Genomic DNA, 23,734 nt, shown 5'->3' on the forward strand with positions numbered 1-23,734 from the left:
TTATAAATGCTGCTTACTAAGGTATGACAAAGACAGTACATATCTTCAAGCTCTCATTAACAAGCTATGTTTGTTCTGGAGTCCTCTTCCTCAAGCTTTCTAGTCTCTTCCCAGGTCCCAGGCTTTATCTTGGTTAATACTGCAGTTCAGCACAAGGATGAGAAAGTCCATGGGTCAAAACCAGCCCCCAGACCACTAAGTTGTGATTTCCATCCTGCCACTATTCCCAAACTTATATATTACGTGGCCAATTGATGCTGCTTTACCAGTTGTCCTGGAGAGAATTATATGATTTAAAGTCCTCTATTTCTACCTCAAATGATATGTTGAAACTCGTGCCTTATAAAAAATGGACCTTTGGGATTGTAAGTGATAATGCCCCAGGACAGCTGAGGTGGCTAAGGGAATCTGGTATCAAGCAGGTTCTCTTCTCTTCTTCTAAATGCCCCCATATGTTATGTTCATGGGGCAGGTAGGAGTTAGGAAGTTGGCGTTTAACTAGGAGGGAGCACTGAGGTTACTTATACCCCAGACCTCTGCTTGTCCCTACTCGCCTCTATTGTGACTTGTACGGTAGTGTGCCTTCTGGCCAAAAGATGGACACTGTTGCTTTAGCAGCTGGTGGGGATTTTCTGCATAACTGACAACTGTAAGAGGTATTTTTTCTTCCCAGGGAAGTTAGGAAAATTATTAAAAGTAGAAATTGAAATGCTCTGGAAAAATATATCAGTAAAAATTATCCAAAGACTATGTGAAGAGCCTCATTGCATCTCTTTGCTAGCTGCAGGATGTCCCATTGCTGTGTCCGTGGTTGTTTGGAGCAACAGCAGCACAATATATGAGGAGGCAGTGGGAGGAGAGTACATTTGGTAGCCGTTAAAATAGAAGAATGATTTGTTCCCTTATTGTGCAGCTGAACACTCTAACTTGCTTTTTAAGAGGAAGTACTGTACAGAGGCAGGAAATAGAAATACGCACACAGTACACTACTATTTCACTGTGACCTTCCATGGCAGCTTAGTGAGTGTTCGGTCACACAATAAATCGGGCTGCTCCCCTTATTTCCTGTGGAACCTCCTCTCAATCCCTTCATTGAATCCACTAGTGCTGCTTTATTGCACACAGCATTGCACAGCTCAAAGTTAAAAAAAAACCCAACAATGTGGTGATGGATCTGCTTCCTGGTTTGTGTTGCATTCAGCCCTGTGGGCTTCCATTTCATATATGGCTTGTGTTCTAATCTCCTTTGTGAGAAGGATTTTGTGGCATATGAGACAATAATGCGAAACACTTTGATATTTTTGGATTACTGATATTCTTTTTACTTCTCTTCCCAGGGGAAAGCTTGGCCGTTACCCTCCATGGCCTGGAAAGGTGAGTCTGACAATTAATTTATAGGCATTTTGAATGTTCATTGTGGTATCAATTCCAGATCAAAGCCTTTTTTAAAGTTCAAGTAACTTTTTTCTTTTTTTTTTTTTTAACAAAAATTGTTAACAAATTTTTCAATAAGATATAGTTAGACTTTTGAAAGTTATCTCATTCACTAGTCTTGAGAACTGGCAGTGGCAAAAATGGCTGTTGAGCCTATAGTATTGGTGCATACTAGAGAATGACATGATGACTGTTACCCATAGGAAGCCGCGGGTAACCCACCAAAACGGGGAGGAGAAAAAAATAATTGCTGTGGGTATGGGGACAAAACTATTCACCGCCCTGTGTACAGCCTTGTTCCCGCAGTTAAGTATTATCCCAGGAAAAGCAGGCATGATATTCTCACATGTGGGTGACGTCATCTACGGAGCCCCGGCGCGGACAGCTTTTCAAGCAAACTTGATTGAAGTTTCAAGTTTGCACACTGCACCACGCATGTGCGTGCCTTCTCGCCCACTAGAGGGCGCATCCCACCTCGTGGTCCTCAGTTCAAATTTTTCCGCGGAGCAAGAAAGCCCTGTGGATCTGAGCTCCAGTGTTTTTGCCTTCTAGCTGCCGCGTTTAGTTTGTTTTTCCCTTCGAATTAGTTCGCGGTACTGTTTTCCTTTCGTTTCTTTTCAAAAAAAAAAAAAAAAAAAAGTCTTTCGTTTTTTCGTCGGGTTCCGGGGGCTCCCGGAAGCCGTGGCCGCGGGACGTCGGTACGTTCCCGGCCTTCTTCTTTTTCTTCGTGGATGTCCCGTCCTGTTACGGGATTCAAAAAGTGCAGCCGGTGTGAGAGGTTGCTTTCCATCACTGACCCTCACCGGTGGTGCATTGTCTGTCTTGGGCCCGAACATCCGACAGACTCGTGTGATCGCTGTGCTACCTTCCAAAACAGGGCCCTCCGTCGCCGTAAGGCAAGAATGGCCGAATTGTTCGCCGTCGACGCGCCTCCTAAGGCCTCGACGTCGGCCTCGGCTTCGGCCCCGGCCTTGACCTCGGCCTCGGCGTCCTCGGGGGCCTCGGCCTCGCCTCGGCCCTCTTCCTCGAAGGCGTCGTCAGTGAAGCAAGCTTCGGGTAAGTCCTCTGTTCCATCCCCTTCAGCAAAGAAGCCATCCTCGAGTCAGGCCAAGGCGGGTGGGTCGACCCCGGCCCCGCATCGGACCTCGACTCCGCACACCCCGAGGGAATACTCGAGACCGAGGTCACCCTCCAGGGAGTGTGCCCCGGACTCGGAACTCCCCACCTTCGTGGGGATTCCGGCCTTCCAGGATCTCCTCCGAGCACTGATCTCATCGGAGCTGTCGGGAGCCCTGGAAGTGTTGCAGCGTGCTGCGGTTCCGGCGGCCTCGACCTCGGCCTGGACGCCTTCGGTCTCGGAGGCCCCGGCCTCGGCTCCCTCGGGAGCCCCGGCCTCGGCGACCTCGGTCTCGGGTACTGGGACCCCGTTCACCTCGGTCTCGGCCCCGCCCCGGACCTCGACCTCGGGGGAACCCCCTGAGCGGAGTGTAAGGCCCAAAGAAAAGTTGCGCAGAGTGCGCCGTCTTTCCTCCTCTTCCTCCGGGTCTTCCAGACACGCCTCGCCCTCGACGCGACCTCGGACGGGGCGTCGATCGAGGAAGTCTAAGCGGCCCCGAGGCTCGCCTCGGCGCGACCGTTCCTCGTCGTTCGGGGGCGAGGCGTTGCAGGTGTCGGAGTTGCGCCTCGACAACCCGAGGCTCCTCCGCTCACCCCAAGGGAAGTCTTCCCGGGCCGCCTCGCCGAGGAAACGGGAGAGTGTCCCACGAACCCCGGGGTCCTCACCCAAGGGTTCTGCGAGGAGGATAACTTCCCCTTCCCCCTCGAGGGCCCTCGAGAGGGGATCCTGGGATTCGGGATCGGTTAGGGATCCTCATTATTCCCATGAGGCCTCCCCCCTCTCCTCGGTGGGGCGGTCGAGAACCCCCTCTCCCCAGGCTAGGCCGTCCTCATTTTCATCCTTCGTTCAGGACATGGCCCAAGCCCTGGGGATTGACCTGATGGTAGGCTCTCGGTATTCCAAAGAATTTTTGGAGGAACAGGACCTCCCCATTCTTCCTAGGGAGGTGCCTAGACTCCCTCTCAACAGTGTCCTTCTGCAAACCTGGCTGAAGAACTTGTCAAACCCTCTTACAGTCACGTCTGTGCCTTCAAAAATGGAATCGAAGTATAGGACGATTCCCCCTAAAGGGTTCGATAAGGCGCAGCTCTCACACCAGTCTCTTCTGGTGGAGTCTGCTCTTAAAAAATCACAGCCCTCACGGGTTTCTGCGGCGGTTCCACCAGGCAGGGAGGGGCGGACCCTGGACAAGTTTGGCCGTCGCCTCTATTCAAATTCCCTGATGGCCACCAGGGTTCTAAATTACGCCTTCACCTTCTCCTCCTTTTTGCGTGGGATGGTGAAGGACCTTCCTCAATATCGAAACTCGTTACCGGACTCCCAAAGAGCAGGATTCGACAAGTTTATGTCCAACCTGTCTCAATTGCGGTTGTACCTATTCCATGCAGTGTACGACGCCTTTGAGCTGGTTTCGAGGGTGTCGGCCCTCGCGGTGGCCATGCGCCGCTTGGCCTGGCTTCGCACCCTCGACATGGACCCAAACCTGCAGGAACGCCTGGCAGACTTGCCTTGTGTGGGGTCCGAGTTATTCGACGAGTCATTGGATGCGGCGACCAAGCGCTTGTCGGAACAGGAGCGCTCTCTAGCATCCCTGGTCCGCCCCAAACCTAGGCCCCCGCCGCAGAAACCCTATCGGCCTCCGCCGCGCCGATACCCTCAGAAGTCGACCCCGGCTTTCTCGAGACCGCCCCCGAGACGTCCGTCTCAGCGAGGCAGAGGGGGACAACCCCAAGCCCCGGCGCAGGGCCCTTCTAAGCCAGCGCCTTCCTTTTGACGGGCTGAGCGGACGGGGCGGGTTCCCCTCCGCACTTTCTCAGGAACCCCTTCCTATCGGGGGCCGTCTTCGGTTCTTCCGGGAGGCATGGACTGGGATTACCTCAGACGCTTGGGTGCTCCGGATCGTCTCCGAGGGCTACTCGCTCAACTTTGTGTCCTCGCCGCCGGACAGTCCCCCAAGTTTAGTCCCCTGCAACCGTTCGCAGCTACCGACCCTTATAACCGAAGCCAAAGCCCTCTTGAAGCTTCGGGCGGTCGAGCCGGTCCCCAAGGACCAGTGGGGTACGGGGTTTTACTCCCGCTACTTTTTGGTCCCAAAAAAGACCGGGGACCTGCGCCCCATACTGGACCTCAGGAAGCTCAACAAATTCCTGGCCCGGGAGAAGTTTCGAATGCTATCTCTCCCGGTTTTGTACCCCCTCTTGGGGGAAGGGGACTGGATGTGCTCCCTCGACCTGAAGGAAGCATACACCCATGTTCCGGTGCACCCCGCCTGTCGAAGATTCTTACGATTCCAGGTGGGGGACCTCCACCTCCAGTACAGGGTACTGCCCTTCGGCCTGGCCGCGTCCCCACGAGTATTCACGAAGTGCATGGTGGTGGTTGCAGCAGCCCTCAGGTCACGTGGACTCCATGTGTTCCCTTACCTGGACGATTGGCTCATCAAAGCCCCGACCAGGGAGGGGGTTATCTCAGCGACCCGACAGTCTATTGCCTTCCTGCAAACTCTCGGGTTCGAGATAAACTTTCCAAAGTCTCAGTTGAGACCGTCGCAGTCTCTTCAATTCATAGGTGCGGTGCTGGACACGGTGCGCCTACGCTCCTACCTGCCGACCCAGCGGGTGGAAACCTTGGTACGGATGAGCCGCCAGGTCTCCCAACTATCGAGGGTGTCGGCCAAGCGCATGATGATGCTGCTGGGCCATATGGCCTCGACGGTACATGTCACGCCGTTTGCGAGGCTACACCTGAGGATCCCTCAGTGGACCCTCGCGTCCCAGTGGCGCCAGGAGTGCGACCCGGTGTCTCGCCTCATTTCGGTAACTCCGCCCTTGCGGAAATCGCTGCGTTGGTGGACAGACTCTTCAAATCTGTCCATGGGGCTATTGTTTCGCACTCCGCCTTTTCGCAAGGTCCTGACCACGGACTCCTCGGAGTACGCGTGGGGAGCCCATCTCGACGGTCTTCGCACACAGGGCCTGTGGTCGTCAGAAGACCGTCAGTGTCATATCAACGTGCTAGAGCTGCGAGCCATCTTCCTAGCACTTCGAGCCTTCGTTCACATATTGCAGGACCAGGTGGTCCTCGTCCGCACGGACAATCAGGTGGCAATGTATTATGTGAACAAGCAGGGAGGAACAGGGTCATGGCCCCTCTGCTCCGAAGCTCTTCGCCTCTGGGAGTGGGCGGCCTCCCGGAACATCTTCCTCCGGGCGGTCTACATCCAAGGAGAACGGAATTGCCTGGCGGACAAACTGAGTCGACTTCTGCAACCGCACGAGTGGACTCTACACTCAGCAGTTCTACGCGAGGTCTTCGCTCGCTGGGGAACGCCACAGGTGGATCTGTTTGCCTCTCCGGAGACACACAAACTACCACTATATTGTTCTCGGATGTACTCGCAGGACCGTCTGGAAGCGGATGCCTTCCTACTCGACTGGGAAGGGAGGTTCCTGTATGCATTCCCTCCGTTCCCTCTGATCATGCGAACGTTGGTACACCTAAAATCGGCCACGGCCACGATGATTCTCATAGCACCTCGGTGGCCGCGTCAGCACTGGTTCTCCCTGCTGCTCCAGCTCAGTGCCAGAGAGCCTCTTCCCCTGCCTGTCTCTCCTTCTCTGCTGTCTCAGAGTCAAGGATCCATGTTACATCCCAATCTGCAGTCATTGCACCTGACAGCCTGGTTTCTTGTTCCCTGACTCCTCCGGACCTGTCTCAATCGGTGAAGGAGGTGTTGGAAGCCTCCCGCAAGATCTCGACGAGGCTTTGCTATGCGCAGAAATGGACCAGGTTTTCCACCTGGTGCTCGTCTTTTCACCTGGATCCGGTATCAGTCCCGGTATCCTCGGTTTTAGAATATTTGTTTCATTTGTCGCGCTCCGGCTTGAAAACCACTTCGGTGCGGGTTCATCTCAGTGCGATTTCTGCTTTCCACCAACCTCTGGAGGGACGCTCTCTGTCACTCCATCCCTTGGTGACACGCTTCATGAAAGGGTTACTCAGGGTTTGTCCCCCTCTTAAGCCTCCGTCTGTCGTGTGGAATTTGAATGTAGTTCTGGCTCAACTGATGAAACCCCCGTTTGAGCCACTCAACAAGTCCCTCTTGAAATTTCTGACTTGGAAGGCGGTGTTTCTAATTGCCCTCACCTCCGCCAGGCGGATCGGCGAGTTGCAAGCCTTGGTTGCGGACCCCCCTTTCACGGTCTTTCATCACGACAAGGTGGTTCTCCGCACCCATCCTAAGTTTTTACCTAAAGTTGTTTCTGACTTCCACCTCAATCAGTCCATTGTCCTTCCTGTGTTCTTCCCGAAGCCCCACTCCCATTTCCTTCCCTGGCGATTTTCATTGTTGTATCTCTGAGCGGCATGAGCATTTTCACAAGTCTCGCATGGTTGCCTTAAACTTCTCCTCTGATGCAACCGGAAACAGGATGTTGCGTCAGAGGAGAAGTTTCAGAACAGCCCCACATTTCTTGAGAAAAGGCTCGGGCCGCTCGGAGACAGAACAATGAAAATCGACAGCGAAGGTGAGGGGAAGGAGGGAGGGAGATGCCTGGACCATGCCGATCAGGAGGGAGGGGGCTGTTGGACCACAATGAAGGGCACTGAAGGGAAGTGGAGAGAGAGGGGGAGGGGAGTGAGGAACAGACGCTGAAGGAAAATGGGGAGGAGAGAGAGAGGGGAACATCCTGGAAGTAAGTGGAGAGAGAAGGGGAGGGGAGGGAGGAGCAGATGCTGCATGTTAGTGGGTAGGAGAGAGAGGAGAGAAGATGCTGAAGGAAAGTCAGTAGGAGAGAGGGGAGCACATATTGGATGGAAGGAGGAGATAAATAAATAATAAAAAAAAGAACACATGCTGGATTGGGGGGACAGATACCAGATCTGAGGATAGGAAAGGAGGAGAGAGATGCTAAAAACCACCTGGAGGAGGGAAGAGAAGAAGACATCTAGACTATGGGGGGAGCAGAGGGAAGAAGATGAGTGCCAGACCAATGGTGAGGGGGGGGGGGGGGCAGACGGACAGAGAGATGGAAGGGAGAGGCAGACAGTTTCTGGTAGAGGCATATGAACAGAGCTGCCATATGAAAGAGGCAGAGAGAAGACAGACAGTGGATGGAAGGAATAGAATGATGAGGAAAGCAGAAACCAGACAACAAAGGTAGAAAAAAATTTCTATTTCATTTCTTTTTTTTTTTTCTTTAGGATAAAGTAGTATTGTAGTTGTGTTTATAAACATTTATAAACAAAGCCCTACCAGCTGAAGATCTCTTTCCTCTAGTTCAGCAACCAGACCTTTTGTTTATAAAATGACAATTATTTGAATATTATTTCTTTTTATACTTTAATAAAATTATTCAAGGCTTGTGTGGATGGGATCAGATGGTTTGTGGGGAACTGGAAGTTGCATCAGCAGAGAAGCTTTCGCAGACACACGCGACTTCAGGCTCAGGCTGCTTGAACAAATTAAATTAAAATGTGCCACGAAGATAAAGGGAAAGGAGCGAGGGAGATAGATGCGGCGATCGGGAGGGAGGGGGCTTCATGTTATCGGTAATCGCGTGCATTCCCTCCCTTAACTGCAGAGACAAGGCCATTCACCACTCCATGGTGCGGTGGATGGCCTTGTCCCCGTACCCACGGTGAGCACTTTCTATTTCCCCACTGTTTTGGCGGGTAACAGCCCCCGTGTCTTTCTCTTATCTCACATATCTACTGGAAAAGAACTTACCAGGTTAAGTACATAATCTCTTTTTTTTTCTGTTTTAGATTGTTAATCCTCCCAAAGATCTGAAGAAACCTCGTGGCAAAAAGTGCTTCTTTGTGAAGTTTTTTGGGACAGAAGATCAGTGAGTACCTACAACATTTATGCTTGCCTGATAGGCTATTACTAGAGAATGACACGGGGAAAAAATCTGTCCCCGTCACCGGCCCACCATCCTCTGCACCGCCCCGTCACCGCCGTTCCCTTCACCACCCCGTCACCGTCACCGCCATCCCTTTCACCGCCCCGTCACCGCCACTGCCATCCCATTCACCGCCCCGTCACCGTCCCCGCTGCATCCATATAAGCCTTAGTACTGTAATATTTAGCTTATTCCTTTCTTATAAATCAAAGTTCCTGCTGCTGAACTAGAGAAAGAGATGTTCAGCTGGCAGGGCTTTGTTTATAAATTTTTATCAACACAACTAATATACTATTTTATCCTAAAGCAAAAAATAAATAAATAAATATAATTTTTTTTTCTACCTTTGTTGTCTGGTTTCTGCTTTCCACATCTTCTCATTGAATTCCTTCCATCCACTGTGTGTCTTCTCTCTGCGTCTTCCATTTGCTGTTACTGTGCCTCTCCCTTAACCCCCCCCCAATTGGTCTAGCACCCATCTTCTTCCCTCCGCTCCCGCATAGTCTGGCATCTGTCTTCTTCCCACTCTGTCTCCACATTTCCCTTGGGGGTCTGTTCCTCTCCACCCTCCTTCAATGTCTGTTCTATTCCTTTCCACCACCACCCTTCCCTCCCTCCTTTACCATCTGTTCCTTTCTACTACCCTTCAGCTCCTCTCGCGTGGCCTATCTACCTTCCTTCCTCTTATTTTCATGGCACGTTACAATGTAATTTGTGCAAGCCACTGGAGCCTGCAAGCTCGGTCCCTGTCCCATCCCCACAAACCATCTCGCTTCTGTGCTCCTATTTTCTCCATTTCTAATATCTCCCCTATGTATCTGTCATTGCCCCCCCTGTGTCCATATACCATCCCCATGGCATGTCCCCTTTATGTCTCTGTCCCTATGCCCCATGCACATAATTTCCCCTCTTTCTGTTACCTTCCTGTGTCCAGATTTCCCCTATCTTCCTCTTCCATACCATTGTGTCTCTTCTTTTCAACCCCATCTAGCTTTTTTCCCTCTTTCTTCCCCCCCCCTGCTTCTAGCATCTGGCTCACCTGCCAGTCCTTCCCTTTCTTTCCTGCTGTGGGTTTTTCTTTCCGACTTCATCCCCTTGGCCCAGAATCCTTTTCCCTTTCACTCCCTCCTTCCAATTTGAGCCGGGAACACTAGCGATCGCACGGTCCCCGCAGCCACTACCTGCCTGCCCAATCGATCCTAGTGTTTAGCCAGCTCTCTCCCTTCTCCTCACCTTAGTTTATAGGTTTTCTTTTTCGGCGACCTGCACGCTTTCCCAAAGAGCCGCGCACGCGCGGCTGCTCAGTGTTCAATCTTCTGCTCTGCTGCAACTTCCTGTTTCCGGTTGCGTCAGAGCAGAAGATCGAAACTGAGCAGCAGCGGGTGCGCGGCTCTCTGATAGCGTGCAGGTCGCCGAAAAAGAAAATCTACAAACTAAGGTGAGGAGAAGGGAGAGAGCTGGCTAAACACTAGAATCGATTGGGCAGGCGGGTGTGAGCTGCGGGGACCGCGCGATCCTTCATGCCTCACTGCGGGGACAAGACCATTCACCGCCCTGCGGGCGGTGAATGGCCTTGTCCCCGTCGCCGCAGTGACTGCTAGTTTTCTTCCCCGTTTTCGGCGGGTGACCCGCGGGTAAACCGCCACCGTGTCATTCTCTAGCTATTACAAAATACATTCAACTTTTCCTTTCTAATGGAAATGTGTGTGTGGGGCAGATGAGAGTAACAGTGCATTCATAGCAAAGAGAGACTGTCTGAATATGGGTTTTTGTGCCTGTGGCCGGTGCAGGTGGTGCTGTGGTAAGATGTAATCTGTATATTATTCTCTTGTACAAATGAGTTTTCAGTGTATGACCAAATTATAACTGGTTGTATTCTGTATATCTGATGTTCTGTTCATGAATAGAAGTGTGTGTGTAAAGAGATCTGTGTGAGAACCATATGTTTACTTTCATAGTGACTTTTGTATGTTTTTAATGGGCTGGTTTTTTTTTTCAGATGTTCCTCCTATAGCACTATGATTTTGGTTTTTCTGTTTTTTTCCCAGCGCTTGGATTAAAGTAGAACAGCTGAAGCCATATCATGCCCACAAAGAGGAAATGATTAAAATTAACAAAGGGAAGCGGTTCCAGCAGGCTGTAGATGCTGTGGAAGAATTCCTGAAGAAATCCAAAGGGAAAGATCAGGTAAACATGAAAGTTGTAGTTTTGAAGGAAACACAAGAGCCCACTGTACAATTATCAAATAATTTGACAAAGGGCTACAATGGCTAATGTAAGCTAGGCCTGACATCTACCTTTGTATGTTTTACACCAGTAGGAGTTAACACCTTTTCAATGTACAAAAGAGACTTCCTATTTTGCCTTCGCATGCCGTGATTAATGAGATTAAAATGTGTAATCTTACAATCCCAGGTTACTTTTGACACTTTAAAGACCTCCTTTTCTATTACTAAAAGTGTGCCTCCGGGGGAGGGATTCCTTATTTGGGGGTTTAATTAACTAAGAATGTTGGAGACCTTTTTCGGCTAATAATCCTCCATTGGTGTGCGAATTGAGCAGAGATCTTGAGCACTGGGATACTTTAGAATTATTGTGGTTTAGCAGGATCACAACTTTAAAAAGATGAATATTCTGCCTTGCTTGATGTGTCTGTTTCATGTGTTACCACTTCAGCTTCCAAGATCTTATTTCTCTGGTCTTCAAGACCATTTAATACATTTTATTTGGCACAATAAGCATCCCAGGCTCCTTGAATAAAGATAAGCATAAGGAGAGCCTGGATGTTCTATCTTGCTGTAGATACCATAAGGCAGCACAGACATGTGCTGCATTTGAGTGTTTCCAGGTTTGTTCTCATAAATTGTGGGTACACTTGGAGCAGGATTTGATGGGCTTTCGCACATTGAAGCATTTGATGTGGTTTTCTTGCAGATATCTTAATCTTCTAGCCAATTTGCCCCAGCTGTATAATCTACTTTTTATTACTGGGATACCCTTTTTTCTAAGACTGAATCTCATTTATTTCTTCATACTCCAGTGATATTCAATACCTTTTCTTTTCCAGGGCTAGGGTGGACTTCAGTGGGACTAACTACTTGGGGACAATTTTTGATGATGATCTGTTTGATTCTTTATCAGAAGAATTCCAGCTTCCTCAGTCTGATGTATATGCTTATACTCGGATAAAGCACTCTTTGTCAGCATCCAATATAAGTCAATAAGTGGTACATGAGGACTTCTTTTTTGGAGGCTCTCTATGAGGTCTTATAACTTGCTTATATAAATATCTGGTCTCTCATTCTCCTTCTTATACATTTCATAGATTTAACTGGGAGTGGGAACTAGGGGTTCCTGTTGCAAAGGATGACTTCATTTGCTGTTTCTGTAAAAGAAAATACAATCAAAATAGTTTATTTCTTGCATCTTGTGCCAGCTAGACTACATCATACATTTCTGGGAGCTCTTTCTACTTATTGGAGGGGGGTACCCTGATCTTGGAGCTATGGGACACGTAGTGAACTGTTGAAAGGACCAGGCATACTGGAAAGCTGTTCAGAATTGTCTGCCCTATCCAATGTCACCCTGCCCAATTTCTCTTTGGGAGAAAGGCTCTGGGTCTTAAAAGTAAACAATCTTTGTAAATAGAAGATTTATTTGATTGTGGGTCCAAGAGAGAATGAAATAAGTGGCCAGTAGCTCATGGAAAGCAGAGGAATTTGATTGTATTTAAGAGACTACTGAAGCAGCATTTGATCTGATATCTGTCATGATTGCAGGACTTCAGATTGCTTGGGGTTTTTTTTCTGTTTTGTTTTATTATTGTTAGTGATTATGTATATTATTTTGTACTCTGCTTTGGATAAAAGCGGAATATAAATTGAAAATAAATGTAAAAAAGAATTTCAGGTACTTCATGCTGCACAGCTGAACATGACCAGACATGGGAAACATATTGTGTCATCTTTGGTTACATGGATTTCTTAGTTATGGTTTCTATGTGAAATGGAACATTTAAGAGCTTCCCAGAAATGAACACTGTTAGTGGGAGAGTCTTAGCTCCTTTTTAGCAGCTAATGCTCTTTAAGTGGTTTACATGAGAGGTGTTGTGTACACTTTGAATACAGTTAGTATATGTGGATTGGAAAGGGGGGTAGGGGGAAGACAGGAAGGTAGAGGTGGGGTGGTTGCATTTTTAACAACAAAAATTAATAGAAACAATGTTTTTTGTTTTCACTACTATTTTTGCATCAGTTGTAAGAGGGTCACACATTTTTCCTTGCCCCCTCTTTTATTAGTGTACATGTAGTGCTCTCTGTATTGCTGTTTGATTTTTAATAAGCGCTTCTAAAAATAAAAAAATTAATCTTACAATTAAAATTTTTAAGTTACCCACCCAGCTTAATAGTAATACAGTCACCTAATAGCACTGTATCCCCACGTAAGGTGATATTCTCTATGTCGCCGATTAATTCCATATCCTGATCATCCTGTTGCCTTGGGGGTCTGTATATTACTCCAAGATACAAGTGTTTGTCATTCCCCCTGGCCAAATTTACCCATAGGGATTCCCCTGTGTACATGATATCTGTGATTCTGGTGACTTTAATATCATCCTTAGCGTATATCGCTACACCTCCTCCCACTCTGCCCTCCCTGTCTTGGCGAAGTAAGTTGTAACCTGGTATGACCATGTCCCACCCGTGGGAGTGTGTGAGCCAGGTCTCAGATATCGCCACCACATCCAGGTCAGCGTTCCTCATTTCAGTCTCTAATTCCAGGATCTTGTTGCCCAAACATAGCCCTCAATATAGTATGTTTGCTATGTCTCTCTGAGGCAGTTCCCGCTTGAGCTACATGGACACCCTTTTAGTACTAATTGTAGTTTGTGCACTTGCCCTAGACCCAGAATTACAATGTGTACCTACCTCAGATTCGGAAATGTATGTACCCTGTTGGGGAATAACCGCTTGGCAAGAATAATGTTAGGGGAGTGCAACTAGGGCAACTTCCCCCTGGTCAGAGAGAGAGCCCTAAGCCAGCTGACTAAAGGAAGCTAAAGAAGCACAGCCTGTACTTTGCAGTCCCCAGTTATGTCTAATACCAGCTCTAGCAGATACATATTTCAAATCTGAAATATTCTAATCACAAAATATAAAATTATTATTATTTTTTTTTTTTCTTTTTGTTCTCTGGTAATTTTATTCTTCAAATCACATTGGTCTCAGGCTTTGGTTTTAGGTTCCTTTTGTCTTCATCGTGGCATGGCTGGCTCCTGGAGGTAAAATAGGCACAAGAGTTGCTGGGGAGAAGATGCTGAGTCTGACAAGGGCGCAATTTTTTTTTTTTTACAACAGGAGTAAGACTTTTCACCACTCTCACGGGGCGGTAAAAAGTCTTGTCCCCATTCCCGCGGGGCAGTGAAAGGTCTTGTCCCCATTCCTGCGGTAAACCAGTTGCAAATGTCTCCATTCCTGTGGATTTACTGCGTTGACCCGCGGTTTACCACGGTAAACGGTCCCCGTGTCATTCTCTATTGAAAACCTGGAATGTGTTCCTTCTGCAAGGTTCGTGAGCATGGGGAGAATATCCTATTTGTTCAGAATGACACACCTATCTACTATAAAAAATATCAGTAAGGTAATAACCTAATTTCTTTCTATAGATGTTGTCTTCTAAACCCCCCCTTTTTTTCAATTTTGTCCATGGCATTTTTTTTTAAGGTTTGAGTTCATAAAATGTTTAGGTGTCATACACATCTGCAAATTACTACCATGTCTTCTGCACACAGTGAGTTTACTTACAGGACCCCTTCAACCTGTGTGAACAGCTTGAATGAAATGCTTTCTCTTGGGCTCTGTTATACATGTTTAGTCATTTCTCTGTTCATTCTAGGGCTCTTCCCACAACTCCACAGAAGAGAAGAATAGGCGTAATTCCAGTGAGGAGAGAGGTAAGCAGAAGTCAGCTGCTGAGAAACGTAAATCTGAAGGCAAAGTGAAGAAACAAATTGGAGATGGGAAGAAGAGGACTATTTCCACTTCAGCAAAAAAAGGGTCAAATTCCCCACTAAAAGGAAAAGGAGTCCACAATCAAAGCCCCCGGAAACGAGGACGCCCACCCAAGGATGACAAGGTTTGTGTTTTTGGACAGTGGAGTATATATATCCTCGAGATTTATTCCATGCATTTAGACCACCAAGAGCTGTGTGTGCACATACAGAATTTAACCTTATCTGTTAAATTTGGATTGACCACTGGCTCAGTGTCATTACTGGTATTACTTATAGCAGTGTTTCTCAACTCTATAGCAGTGTTTCTCAACTTCTTCGAGCCAAGACCTCCTAAGGCTAATAAATATCAACTGAGTACCCCTGCCCAGGCCCACCCAAGCTCTGCTCCTGACCCCACCCCCATAACAGTAGTATTAATTGTAATGCAATTTCTTCCATCCATTTTTCATATACACACAATATAATATTATTAATACGTAATGGTAACCACAAAATAAAACCCACAAAGCACATTATGCAGAGAAAATGTTAATTCTTTATCACCTCTCCAGACTAGTACAGCCTCACTGATGGGTAATAGCTCACTTTGACCAACAGGCGGAGACTGAGACCAAACTTTGGTTGTAGTATTAACAGCCGTAGCTCCATCTTGCAAACAAGTCGTTGCTCAGTCTCTCAGCAGGTGAAGTTGAGCTGTGCCAGTCTCCTTTAGGCCTGTTTGAATTTGTTTAGCGCATCCTTGTCCCCGTTCTTGTGCCAGACTGAGCTTGGGCGGAACCCTATTTGTGGGTCAGCCTGACCTCAGGAGTGTCACACTCGACGGGTCACGAGTTGAGCCCCTCCCCCCCTTTCTTCCACCTCCCCATATTTTTGTAGAGGTGCCTCAGCTGGAAGTCTTGCCACTGATACTGGCAAGACATATAGCTTAGAGAGCCAGTAGAGTTCTGACAGGAAAAACAAAAAAAAATCCTGAGGCAGTGCCAGTCTGAAGGGATCCTTCAGTGCTTTGTAATTGATTTTTCTTTGTTAACTGGCACTTTTCTTACAGCTAGGTCGCATATTGCACAATGAGCACTTTTAAAGGGAAAAAGTGCTCATTGTGCTCCACACGCGAGGCAGCCGTCCAGTGCCGGCCACTGTGAAGAGGAATCCTCATCGGCATCGGGTGCTAGCGTCCAGGGGTCCCTTTCGCGAGTGACTCGCGTGCCGGCAGCTGACAGCGGAGAAGCCTAGGTATTACTCGCTGCCCACAGAGATTCCCCTAGCCACCGACGGTCAGGGGTAATAATGCTTCCCTTACCGCCGATGGTGCTGGGGGACTCCCTTACCACTGCTGCCGGCTTGCCTGCTTAAGCAGCTGGAGCAATACAGACCTCAGAGGTTCTGATTTTGGCGGGAAGCACCTCCATCTTGTCAGTAGCCTCAGGTGACCTTCCCCCCTGTATTGGAGAGACAGAGACAGGTTTCTGCTGGGTCCCCTGCTGTGGCAGGGAGTTCCTTTGGGCCGCCAGGGGGTTTTCCCTCTGATTTTGTTTTTTGCCTTGTGTAAGGCTTATTTTCAGGCTGCTGTGGATCCTGCCTCCACTCTGTGGGGTCTCGGGGGGGGGGGGGTATTTTTCCCTCGACAACCACTTTGGTTCGGCCCCCCTCAATGCCGGTTATGTCCCCGTCTCTTCCTCACTCATCCAAGCAGCCGAGGGTCTCTTGGGATAATGATTTTGCATATGAGGAGCAGTTTTCTTTTGATGAGGACCTGGACCTTAAGGGAGACCTCCAGGATCCTCACGGGGGGGGGACAGATCCCATTAGCAGTGGCTTTGTGGTTTCATCAGCTGGCGAGAATGCATCCGTGGTGCACATTTTTCAGTGGGAAGAGCTCCAGGAGCTTCTTCAGGTCTCCTCAGTGTTGCATTTCGAGGAAGATGCAAAGGAGCCCCCACATGTAGTGGACCCTCAGCTTAGGGGGATCCGCTCTGCTTCCCACTCTTTTCCTATGCTTTGAATATCAGCTTTGAAATACCAAAGCAACAAAAAGGCGGTATACATGTCCCTATTCCCTTCCCTTTCCCTAATTTGAGAAATGGGTCTTTTCCTCTTTTACTTGACATGGACTATGTTTCCACAAGGTGCTTGTTGTACTTGTTTATAAATTTAAATAAAAATTGAGCATAAAATAATAAATATTATAGGTAGACCCAACCTTACAGAATTGTGTTGAAGCAAAGTGGTACATTAAGTTGTGAAATGCTTGATATCTAAATATTTGGGAGTTGATTATCTAAGATGCTGCCTAGTTTTAGATGACAGGAAAGTATGTAAATAGCAGTATTCTAGTCATTTATACATAAGTGGGTACTTAACACATGTTAACGACTTAGTTTAGAACAGTGTTCTTCAACCGCCGGTCCGCAGAAAATTCTGCGCAGAGCCGGTGAGATGGATTGGGGCCATCAGCGTCTGGGCTGCAATGGCGATGGGCGGCATCAGCATCGGGCCCCCCCTTGCAACGCATTTCAAGATAGGCAGCAGGCTCCCCTGGCACGCAGGATCAGCAACGGGCCTTTCCCCCCTCCTGCGACGGCACTCAAGTTCGGCAGCGGGCCTCCTTCTCCCCCCAGCATCAACAGAACTGCAGATCGGCAACACGGTGCTCAGCCCACAGCTTCCCCTCTGACGCGGCTTCCTGTTTCCGCCCAGGCAGTTCGAGTCAGAGGGAAGCTGTGGACTGAGCACCGCGTTGCCGATCTGAAGTGCTGTTGATGCCGGGGGGAGAAGGAGGCCCGTTGCCGAACTTGAGTGCCATCGTGGGGGAAGGGGGGCGTTGCCAATCTTTTTGCCAAAATCGGAAAGAAAGGTGAGAGGAAGGGAGAGAGATGGGCCTATGGTGGATGGAGAGATTGAGAGAAGGGGGCAGATGATGGAAGTGGGGAGAAGGGGACAGATGACAGAAGTGGGGAGAAGGGGCAGATGATGGAAGTGGGGAGAAGGGGGAGAGAGAAGAGGGCAGATGACGGAAGTGGGGAGAAGAGGGCAGATGATGGAAGTGGGGAGAAGGGGGAGAGAGAAGAGAGCAGATGATGGAGGGGAGAGAAGGGGGCAGATGACGGAAGTGGGGAGAAGGGAGAAAGAGAAGAGGGCAGATGATGGAAGGGGGAGAAGGGGCAGATGATGGATGTGGGGATAAGGGAAAGCAAATGCTGAATGGAAGTGGAGAAAGAGAACACATACTGGATGGAAGGAGGGATAAAGAAAAAGGACATATGCTGGATGGGGGAAGAAGATAGAGTTAGTGAGATAGTGGAGGGGTGAAGGAAAGGGGTGGCATGCTGTGGGTAGACACAGTGAAAAGAGGGAAACAGGACTGCATAGTAAGAAAGAATTTAATTTAGACGGAGGCAGAAAATAAAGAAGGAAGACCAGAAAAGGAAGAGAGAGAGGAGAGAGAGATGCCAGAGAATGGTAGAAGGAGACAGAGATATCAGATCTGAGCGGAGGAAATGAGAAGAGAGAGATGCTAAAAACCACAGGGGCAAGGGAAAGAGAGACGAAAGGAGAAAGATGCCAGACCATGAGGGAACAGAAGGAAGATGATGGATGCCAGACCAAAGGGGGGGGGGGGTGGTCTAGAGGAGAGATGGCAGGGAGAGGCAGACAGTTTCTGGAAGGGGCAGACAGTGGATGGAATGGGCAGATGCTGGATTGAAGAGACAGGGCAGACGCTGGAAGGAAAAGAATGAAAAAAAGATGACAGCAGAAACCAGAGACAACAAAAGGTAGAAAAAAATCATTTTATTTCAATTTTGTCATTAGAATATATCAGATTTGAAATATATATCCTGCTAGAGACATAACTGGGGACTACAAAGCCCAGACAGTGCTTACTTAGCTTCCAGCTGGCTTAGGGCTCTCTCTGACCAGGGGGCACTCCCCTAATACTATTCCTGTCATGTGTGACTGCAGTATTCTGTTAGCATGATATTTCTGTGTAGCATTCTGTAATAATTTGGCTTGTTCAGTTTTCTTGATAGTAGAGGGGATATATGTGAAGGGGAGGGGAGACAGGGTTTTGTTTGTCCTAGCTCTGTATTTATAAAATGACAATTGTCCAGAATATTGTTTCTTTTTATTCTTTAATAAAATACGTTCAATATAAAATCATAACTGAAGCTTGTGTGGATGGGATCAGATGGTTTGTGGGGATTGAGCTCGTGGAGACGGAGCGGAAATATTTTTTTAAAATTTCAGTCTTAGTAGTTTGCCGGTCCACAAAATAATTCTTTTATTTCTGCCGGTCCATGGGTGTAAAAATGTTGAAGAACACTGGTTTAGAATATAAACTGAAAAGTACATAAGGCTAGATTCACTAACCCTCCACTCTGTGTGCGATCCGTTTCCGTTTGCATGCAGGCTGACAAATTCACTAAAGGGCTGCATGCAAATGGAGAATATCATTGGCACGCCCCCCTGCACGGATCACTAGAGAGCGATCCTAGAGCATGCGCAGACTCTGACAGTAGTGACAGAAGAAGGAGCCTCCTGTCACTGCTTTCAGGGCTTCTGACAGCTTTAAAAAATATATATATATTTTAATCGGGTAGATATTTTGTGTGTATTACACACGCAAAATAACTGCTCAGTTAAAATAAAAAATAAAGCCCACACCCGAAGTGCTGCCTCCCTCCCCAAACCCCTAAAAAATGCCCTGCACGCCGATGCCCTGCCAACACAAGGCAGGAGGGAAGCCAACTCCCTCCTGCCATCTTAAACGCCACCTGGCCGGGCTGGGCCTGGCTCACCTCCCTCCCTGTAGTAGGCTGGCTGGGCCCAGCCCACCCCCTCCTCGTACCTTTAGAATTGTTGGGAGCAGGAGGGGTGCCCAGTCCCTCCTGCTCCTGAGGCCTCCCGTGATTGTCTTCTGGAGCAGGAAGAAGCCCAGTACTGCGATACTGGCCTTAGGCCATGTCCCGATGCATCATCTGATGCATGGGGAGGGGCCTAAGGCACTGATTGGCTGAGGCGCCTCGGGCTCCTCCATTTGGAGGGGCCTGTGGCGCCTCAGCCAATCGGGGATTTCCTTAGGGTGGAGTCTAAGGAATTCCCTGATTGACCATTGTTTTTGATAATACCAAATAAATTGGGGACTGCCTTGCCTCCCCTCCCTGTCCCTAGGCGTCTATAAGACTTTCTTCGCTAATCTGGGTGCCTTCCCCAACCAAATAAACTGAGAAAGTTCCCTCTGCAGTCCCTGTAAAACCCCAATAGGTACCCGAATAGGCAAATTTATTTATTTAGATTTCTATCCCGTTCTCCCGGGAGCTCAGAATGGGTTACAATTGACATTCACAGTAAAGTTACAGGACAAAATAATTATAGGCATTCGAAGAAGAGGCAGGTGAGGGGATGTAGAAAGACAAGGGGAGGGGGAGCGAGGGTAGAGAGGGGGAGCAAGGCATCAGAGGAAGGGAAGTAGGGAACAGGAGAGGGAGGAGAGAGGAGAAAGGAAGGGGAGCTAGGAGGAGGTAGTCCATTAACACAGTCTGAAATAGAAAAAGAACTCAAGGGAGCACATTTATTTTTATCACCGCTATGTGTCCTCACCAAGACAGCCACAAACCCGTCCACTGCACCAGCTCTGTTCTTATCTGCTGAATAATCTTATCATAATTAAATTTATAAAGAGTTCCCAGATTTCAGGGTAAATAGATACCCAAATATCGAATAACGGGCCCTACGAAAATGAAAAACTTCTCCTATCCCCCTCGCCTCCTCAGCTGTGAACGTTATTTCCATAAATTTGAACTTATCCATGTTGACCTTAAATCCTTTCAAGTCTCCATATACCCATCAGGACAGGAAGAGTGTGCTCTGGCTCCTGGATATATAGCAAAATGTTATCAGCAAAGAGCGCTATCCTATGATCATAGCTCCCAACTCTTATCCCCCTCAGGTCCGGATGTGCCCTAATATACTCTGCCACGGGTTCCACAGAAATAGCAAATAATAGAGGGGACTAGGGGCAACCCTGTCTGGTCCCCTTCCCTAGTGTAAAGAAGTCAGTATACGAACTATTAATCTTCAGACTAGAGAGTTGCGTGGGGACAGAAATCCCGCCCATCCCCACCCTTCCCCGCCAGAATCCCCGCTGTCCCCCTGAGGAATCCCCTCCGTCTCCGCCTGTCCCCCATAAAAGTTGCTTGTCCCCATAAAAAGCAGCTATTACACAGTTTTGATTAAAAAAAAAATCTTACAGCCTCTTTTACAAAGCCGGCTAGTGGCTGCGCTGCGCTAATGGCCCCAAAGCCCATAGAGATTTAAAGGGCTTCGGGGCTGTTGCCGTGCGGCAGCCGCTAGCGTGGCTTTGTAAAAGAGGCCGTTAGCTTATTTAAACCAACAATAACATACAATATAAACAATTAACAGTGAACAGAAATAAAAGATGCATACAACACCGGAAAGAATTAGAATAGACATTAGGTCATGTGACTGTAGGGTCAACCATTTCTTGTGAAAAGAAATAAGAGCAGTGGCGTACCTAGGGTATGTGGCACCCGGGGCCCATCATTTTTTGACACCCCCCCCATGTAAAAAAATATTTTTTGTAATGATTATGAAACGGAATAAATGGTCAGAATAGAAACAGGCAGTGAAAATTTTCTTATATTCCAAACATAACATAACATAAATTATGTCTGAATTGTCATGACATCAGAAGTATATATGGAGTAGTTGCAGGTGATGCTTGGGACAGTTCTGATTGTGTTAGTTCGGTTTTATGTGTTTTTTGAATAGAAGGGTTTTTATTTCTTTTTGAAGGTTTTGCAGTCTGTGGTTGATGTCAATTGGTTGTAGAGTTGGGGGTCGAGTGTTGCAGCTCGAATGGCTAGGAGGTTGTCGAACAGTTTTTTTCTTTTGACGTTTTTGGTTGGAGGGTGTGTGAATGGTGCGTGAGTTATCCTATGCCTGTTTGAAGTGGATTGAATTATTTAGCTGAAGAAATTAGTTACCCCCTCATCCCACACACATTAATTCTCTTCCATTTTTGTTCCCATTATAAAAAACACTGATAAGTTCCCAGAAAAAAATACATTAAAATAAGAAGTGAAAACAAAGGCCCCTACAGATGAGAACATAACATAAGAATAGCCTAACTGGGTCAGACCAATGGTCCATCATGCCCAGTAGCCCATTCTCATGGTAGCCAATCCAGGACACTAATACCTGGTCAAAACCCAAAGAGTAGCAACATTCCATGCTACCGATCCAGGGCAAGCAGACACTTCCCCCATGTCTTAATAACAGATTATGGACTTTTCCTCCAGGAATTTGTCCAAATCTTTCTTAAAACCAGCTACACTATCTGCTTTTACCATAACTTCTGGCCACTTCATTTTTAAGTTTAGATCTTTCCTTTCAAACAGAGACCTTGCTAGATGTCAAATACAGCACAAGGTAACTTCACATGGACTTAGCTGTGCAGGAAATGTGAATCTCCTCATACACCCACCATATAGTGCAAAAATGTGCAAAGGTCTGTTTTTTTCTTTCGATCACTACATAGCCTAATGCCACACAAGCAGCGCTGTTACAAACATATTCTGTAGGTCAATGCTAAGGATAACAAAGTTTCCTTCCTTGGACCACAAGGAGATACTGATAAACCACTGGAAAAGATCCCAAAACAACACCCAAAGACCCACTCAGTGTGTGAACCAGTTGAGTGGAGTGGACTAAATGGGTGGTGGAAATGGGCCCGGAGTTTGCTCAGCAGAATTTCCCAGACCACCTCTTCCTCTCAACACATTGACACGCTGCCACCATCACCACTAGGAACACCTCACTGGGTAGGCCAGCTATGCTATAAACTTTATAAAACACATTATTATATTTTCTTATAAAGCACATATTTTAACTGAACTCTCTGACATCCTCAGCCTTTCCATTCACAAAAATAGAAGGAAGAAAAGTTCCCATTTCCTGTTGTCTCATGTCCCCGGCCTATACAATATTTTTTTTCTGCAGACCCTTCAAAAGTCTGACCAAATCCTCGTTTCACTTGCATTATAAAGTACTGAGTATGCCATCTCTCCAGGTCCTAAAGTCTAAGATAGTAGCGCAAACTAATGCTGCCAGATTCAGGAAAAAAAATTTTGATTCGATTCAGCCTATTGAATTGGTTTTTCAATTCGATTTTCCTGCCCAGTTGGGTGATTTTTTTCAAAACTCCTGGTGGGTTTTATAGCTTTTTCACCCCCTTTGGCTTCTCCTAACCACACTTGCGCTGTGGTGTAAATAAAATAAAGAAACAAAAAGGACTTTTCCTCTCTCTGTTAAATCCTAGCTCACGTTTGCAGTCCAACACCAGCTCTGGCAGGATACACATTTCAAATCTGACATATTATAATCACAAAACAGAAAATAAAATTAATTTTTCTACCTTTTGTTGTCTGGTTATATTTCAAATCTTGTTGGTCCAAGGCTCTGGTTTTCTTCTGATAACTTGCTTGCCAGGGTCTCCTTCTTTCTTCTTTCTGCATGCTAACCATCCATCTGCCAACTCTGTCCTCCCTTTCCATTTCCCTTCCCTCCCCAGGAAGTCTGGTATCTTTCCTTTTTTTCATCTCCCTCCAAAGATCCACCTTTTCTTAACTACCCTTTCATCTGGCATCCCTCTCTCCTTCCCCACCACCCCAGAGTCCACCATCTCTCCCTTTCTTTTCCCAATTACCCTCCTATCCAGTATCTCTGTCCCTCCTCCACACCATCCCTTGTGTCCAATTTCTCTCCCTTTCTGTTCCTTCCCTCCCTAAATCCCATGGTCCATCATCTCTCTCCCTCTCCTCTATTTTCAGACCCATTATTTCTTCCTCCTCCCAAAGTTTGGCATATGCACGTCTCTTTGAACACCCCCTTCCCTCCGTGTACTTCTAAACCAGGGTCCCCCCCCTAGTAGGCCTGACCTCCCCTTGTAGGCCTGTCCCCCCCTTGAAGGCCTGCCTGCCTGTCCCCCCCTTGAAGGTATGCACCCCCCTGAAGGCCTGTCCCCCCCCCCTTGTAGGCCTGTCCCCCCCTTGTAGGCCTGCCTGCCTGTCCCCCCCCTTGAAGGCCTGTCCCCCCCCTTGAAGGCCTGTCCCCCCCCCTTGAAGGCCTGTCCCCCCCTTGAAGGCCTGCACCCCCTTGAAGGCCTGCACCCCCCGAAGGCCTGCACCCCCCCGAAGGCCTGCACCCCCCCGAAGGCCTGCACCCCCTTGAAGGTCTGCACCCCCCCCC

At 47.9% G+C, this 23,734-nt stretch overlaps 1 protein-coding gene across 7 annotated transcripts in view; it reads left to right on the top strand.

Moving 5' to 3' along the window:
- The window catches only part of GLYR1 (glyoxylate reductase 1 homolog), a 104,929-nt gene that overhangs the window by 17,011 nt on the left and 64,184 nt on the right, over window positions 1–23,734 (top strand). For all 7 annotated transcript variants that reach the window (XM_033963847.1, XM_033963844.1, XM_033963842.1 and 4 more), the window contains 4 exons: window positions 1,338–1,374; window positions 8,318–8,397; window positions 10,503–10,641; window positions 14,350–14,589. In XM_033963847.1, coding sequence (XP_033819738.1) covers window positions 10,555–10,641; window positions 14,350–14,589 — 327 coding nt within the window. In that variant the 5' untranslated portion in view covers window positions 1,338–1,374; window positions 8,318–8,397; window positions 10,503–10,554. The remainder of the gene's footprint in view (window positions 1–1,337; window positions 1,375–8,317; window positions 8,398–10,502; window positions 10,642–14,349; window positions 14,590–23,734) is intronic.

The sequence above is a fragment of the Geotrypetes seraphini genome, chromosome 11, assembly GCF_902459505.1.
Source record: "Geotrypetes seraphini chromosome 11, aGeoSer1.1, whole genome shotgun sequence".
NCBI classification, from domain to species: domain Eukaryota; kingdom Metazoa; phylum Chordata; class Amphibia; order Gymnophiona; family Dermophiidae; genus Geotrypetes; species Geotrypetes seraphini.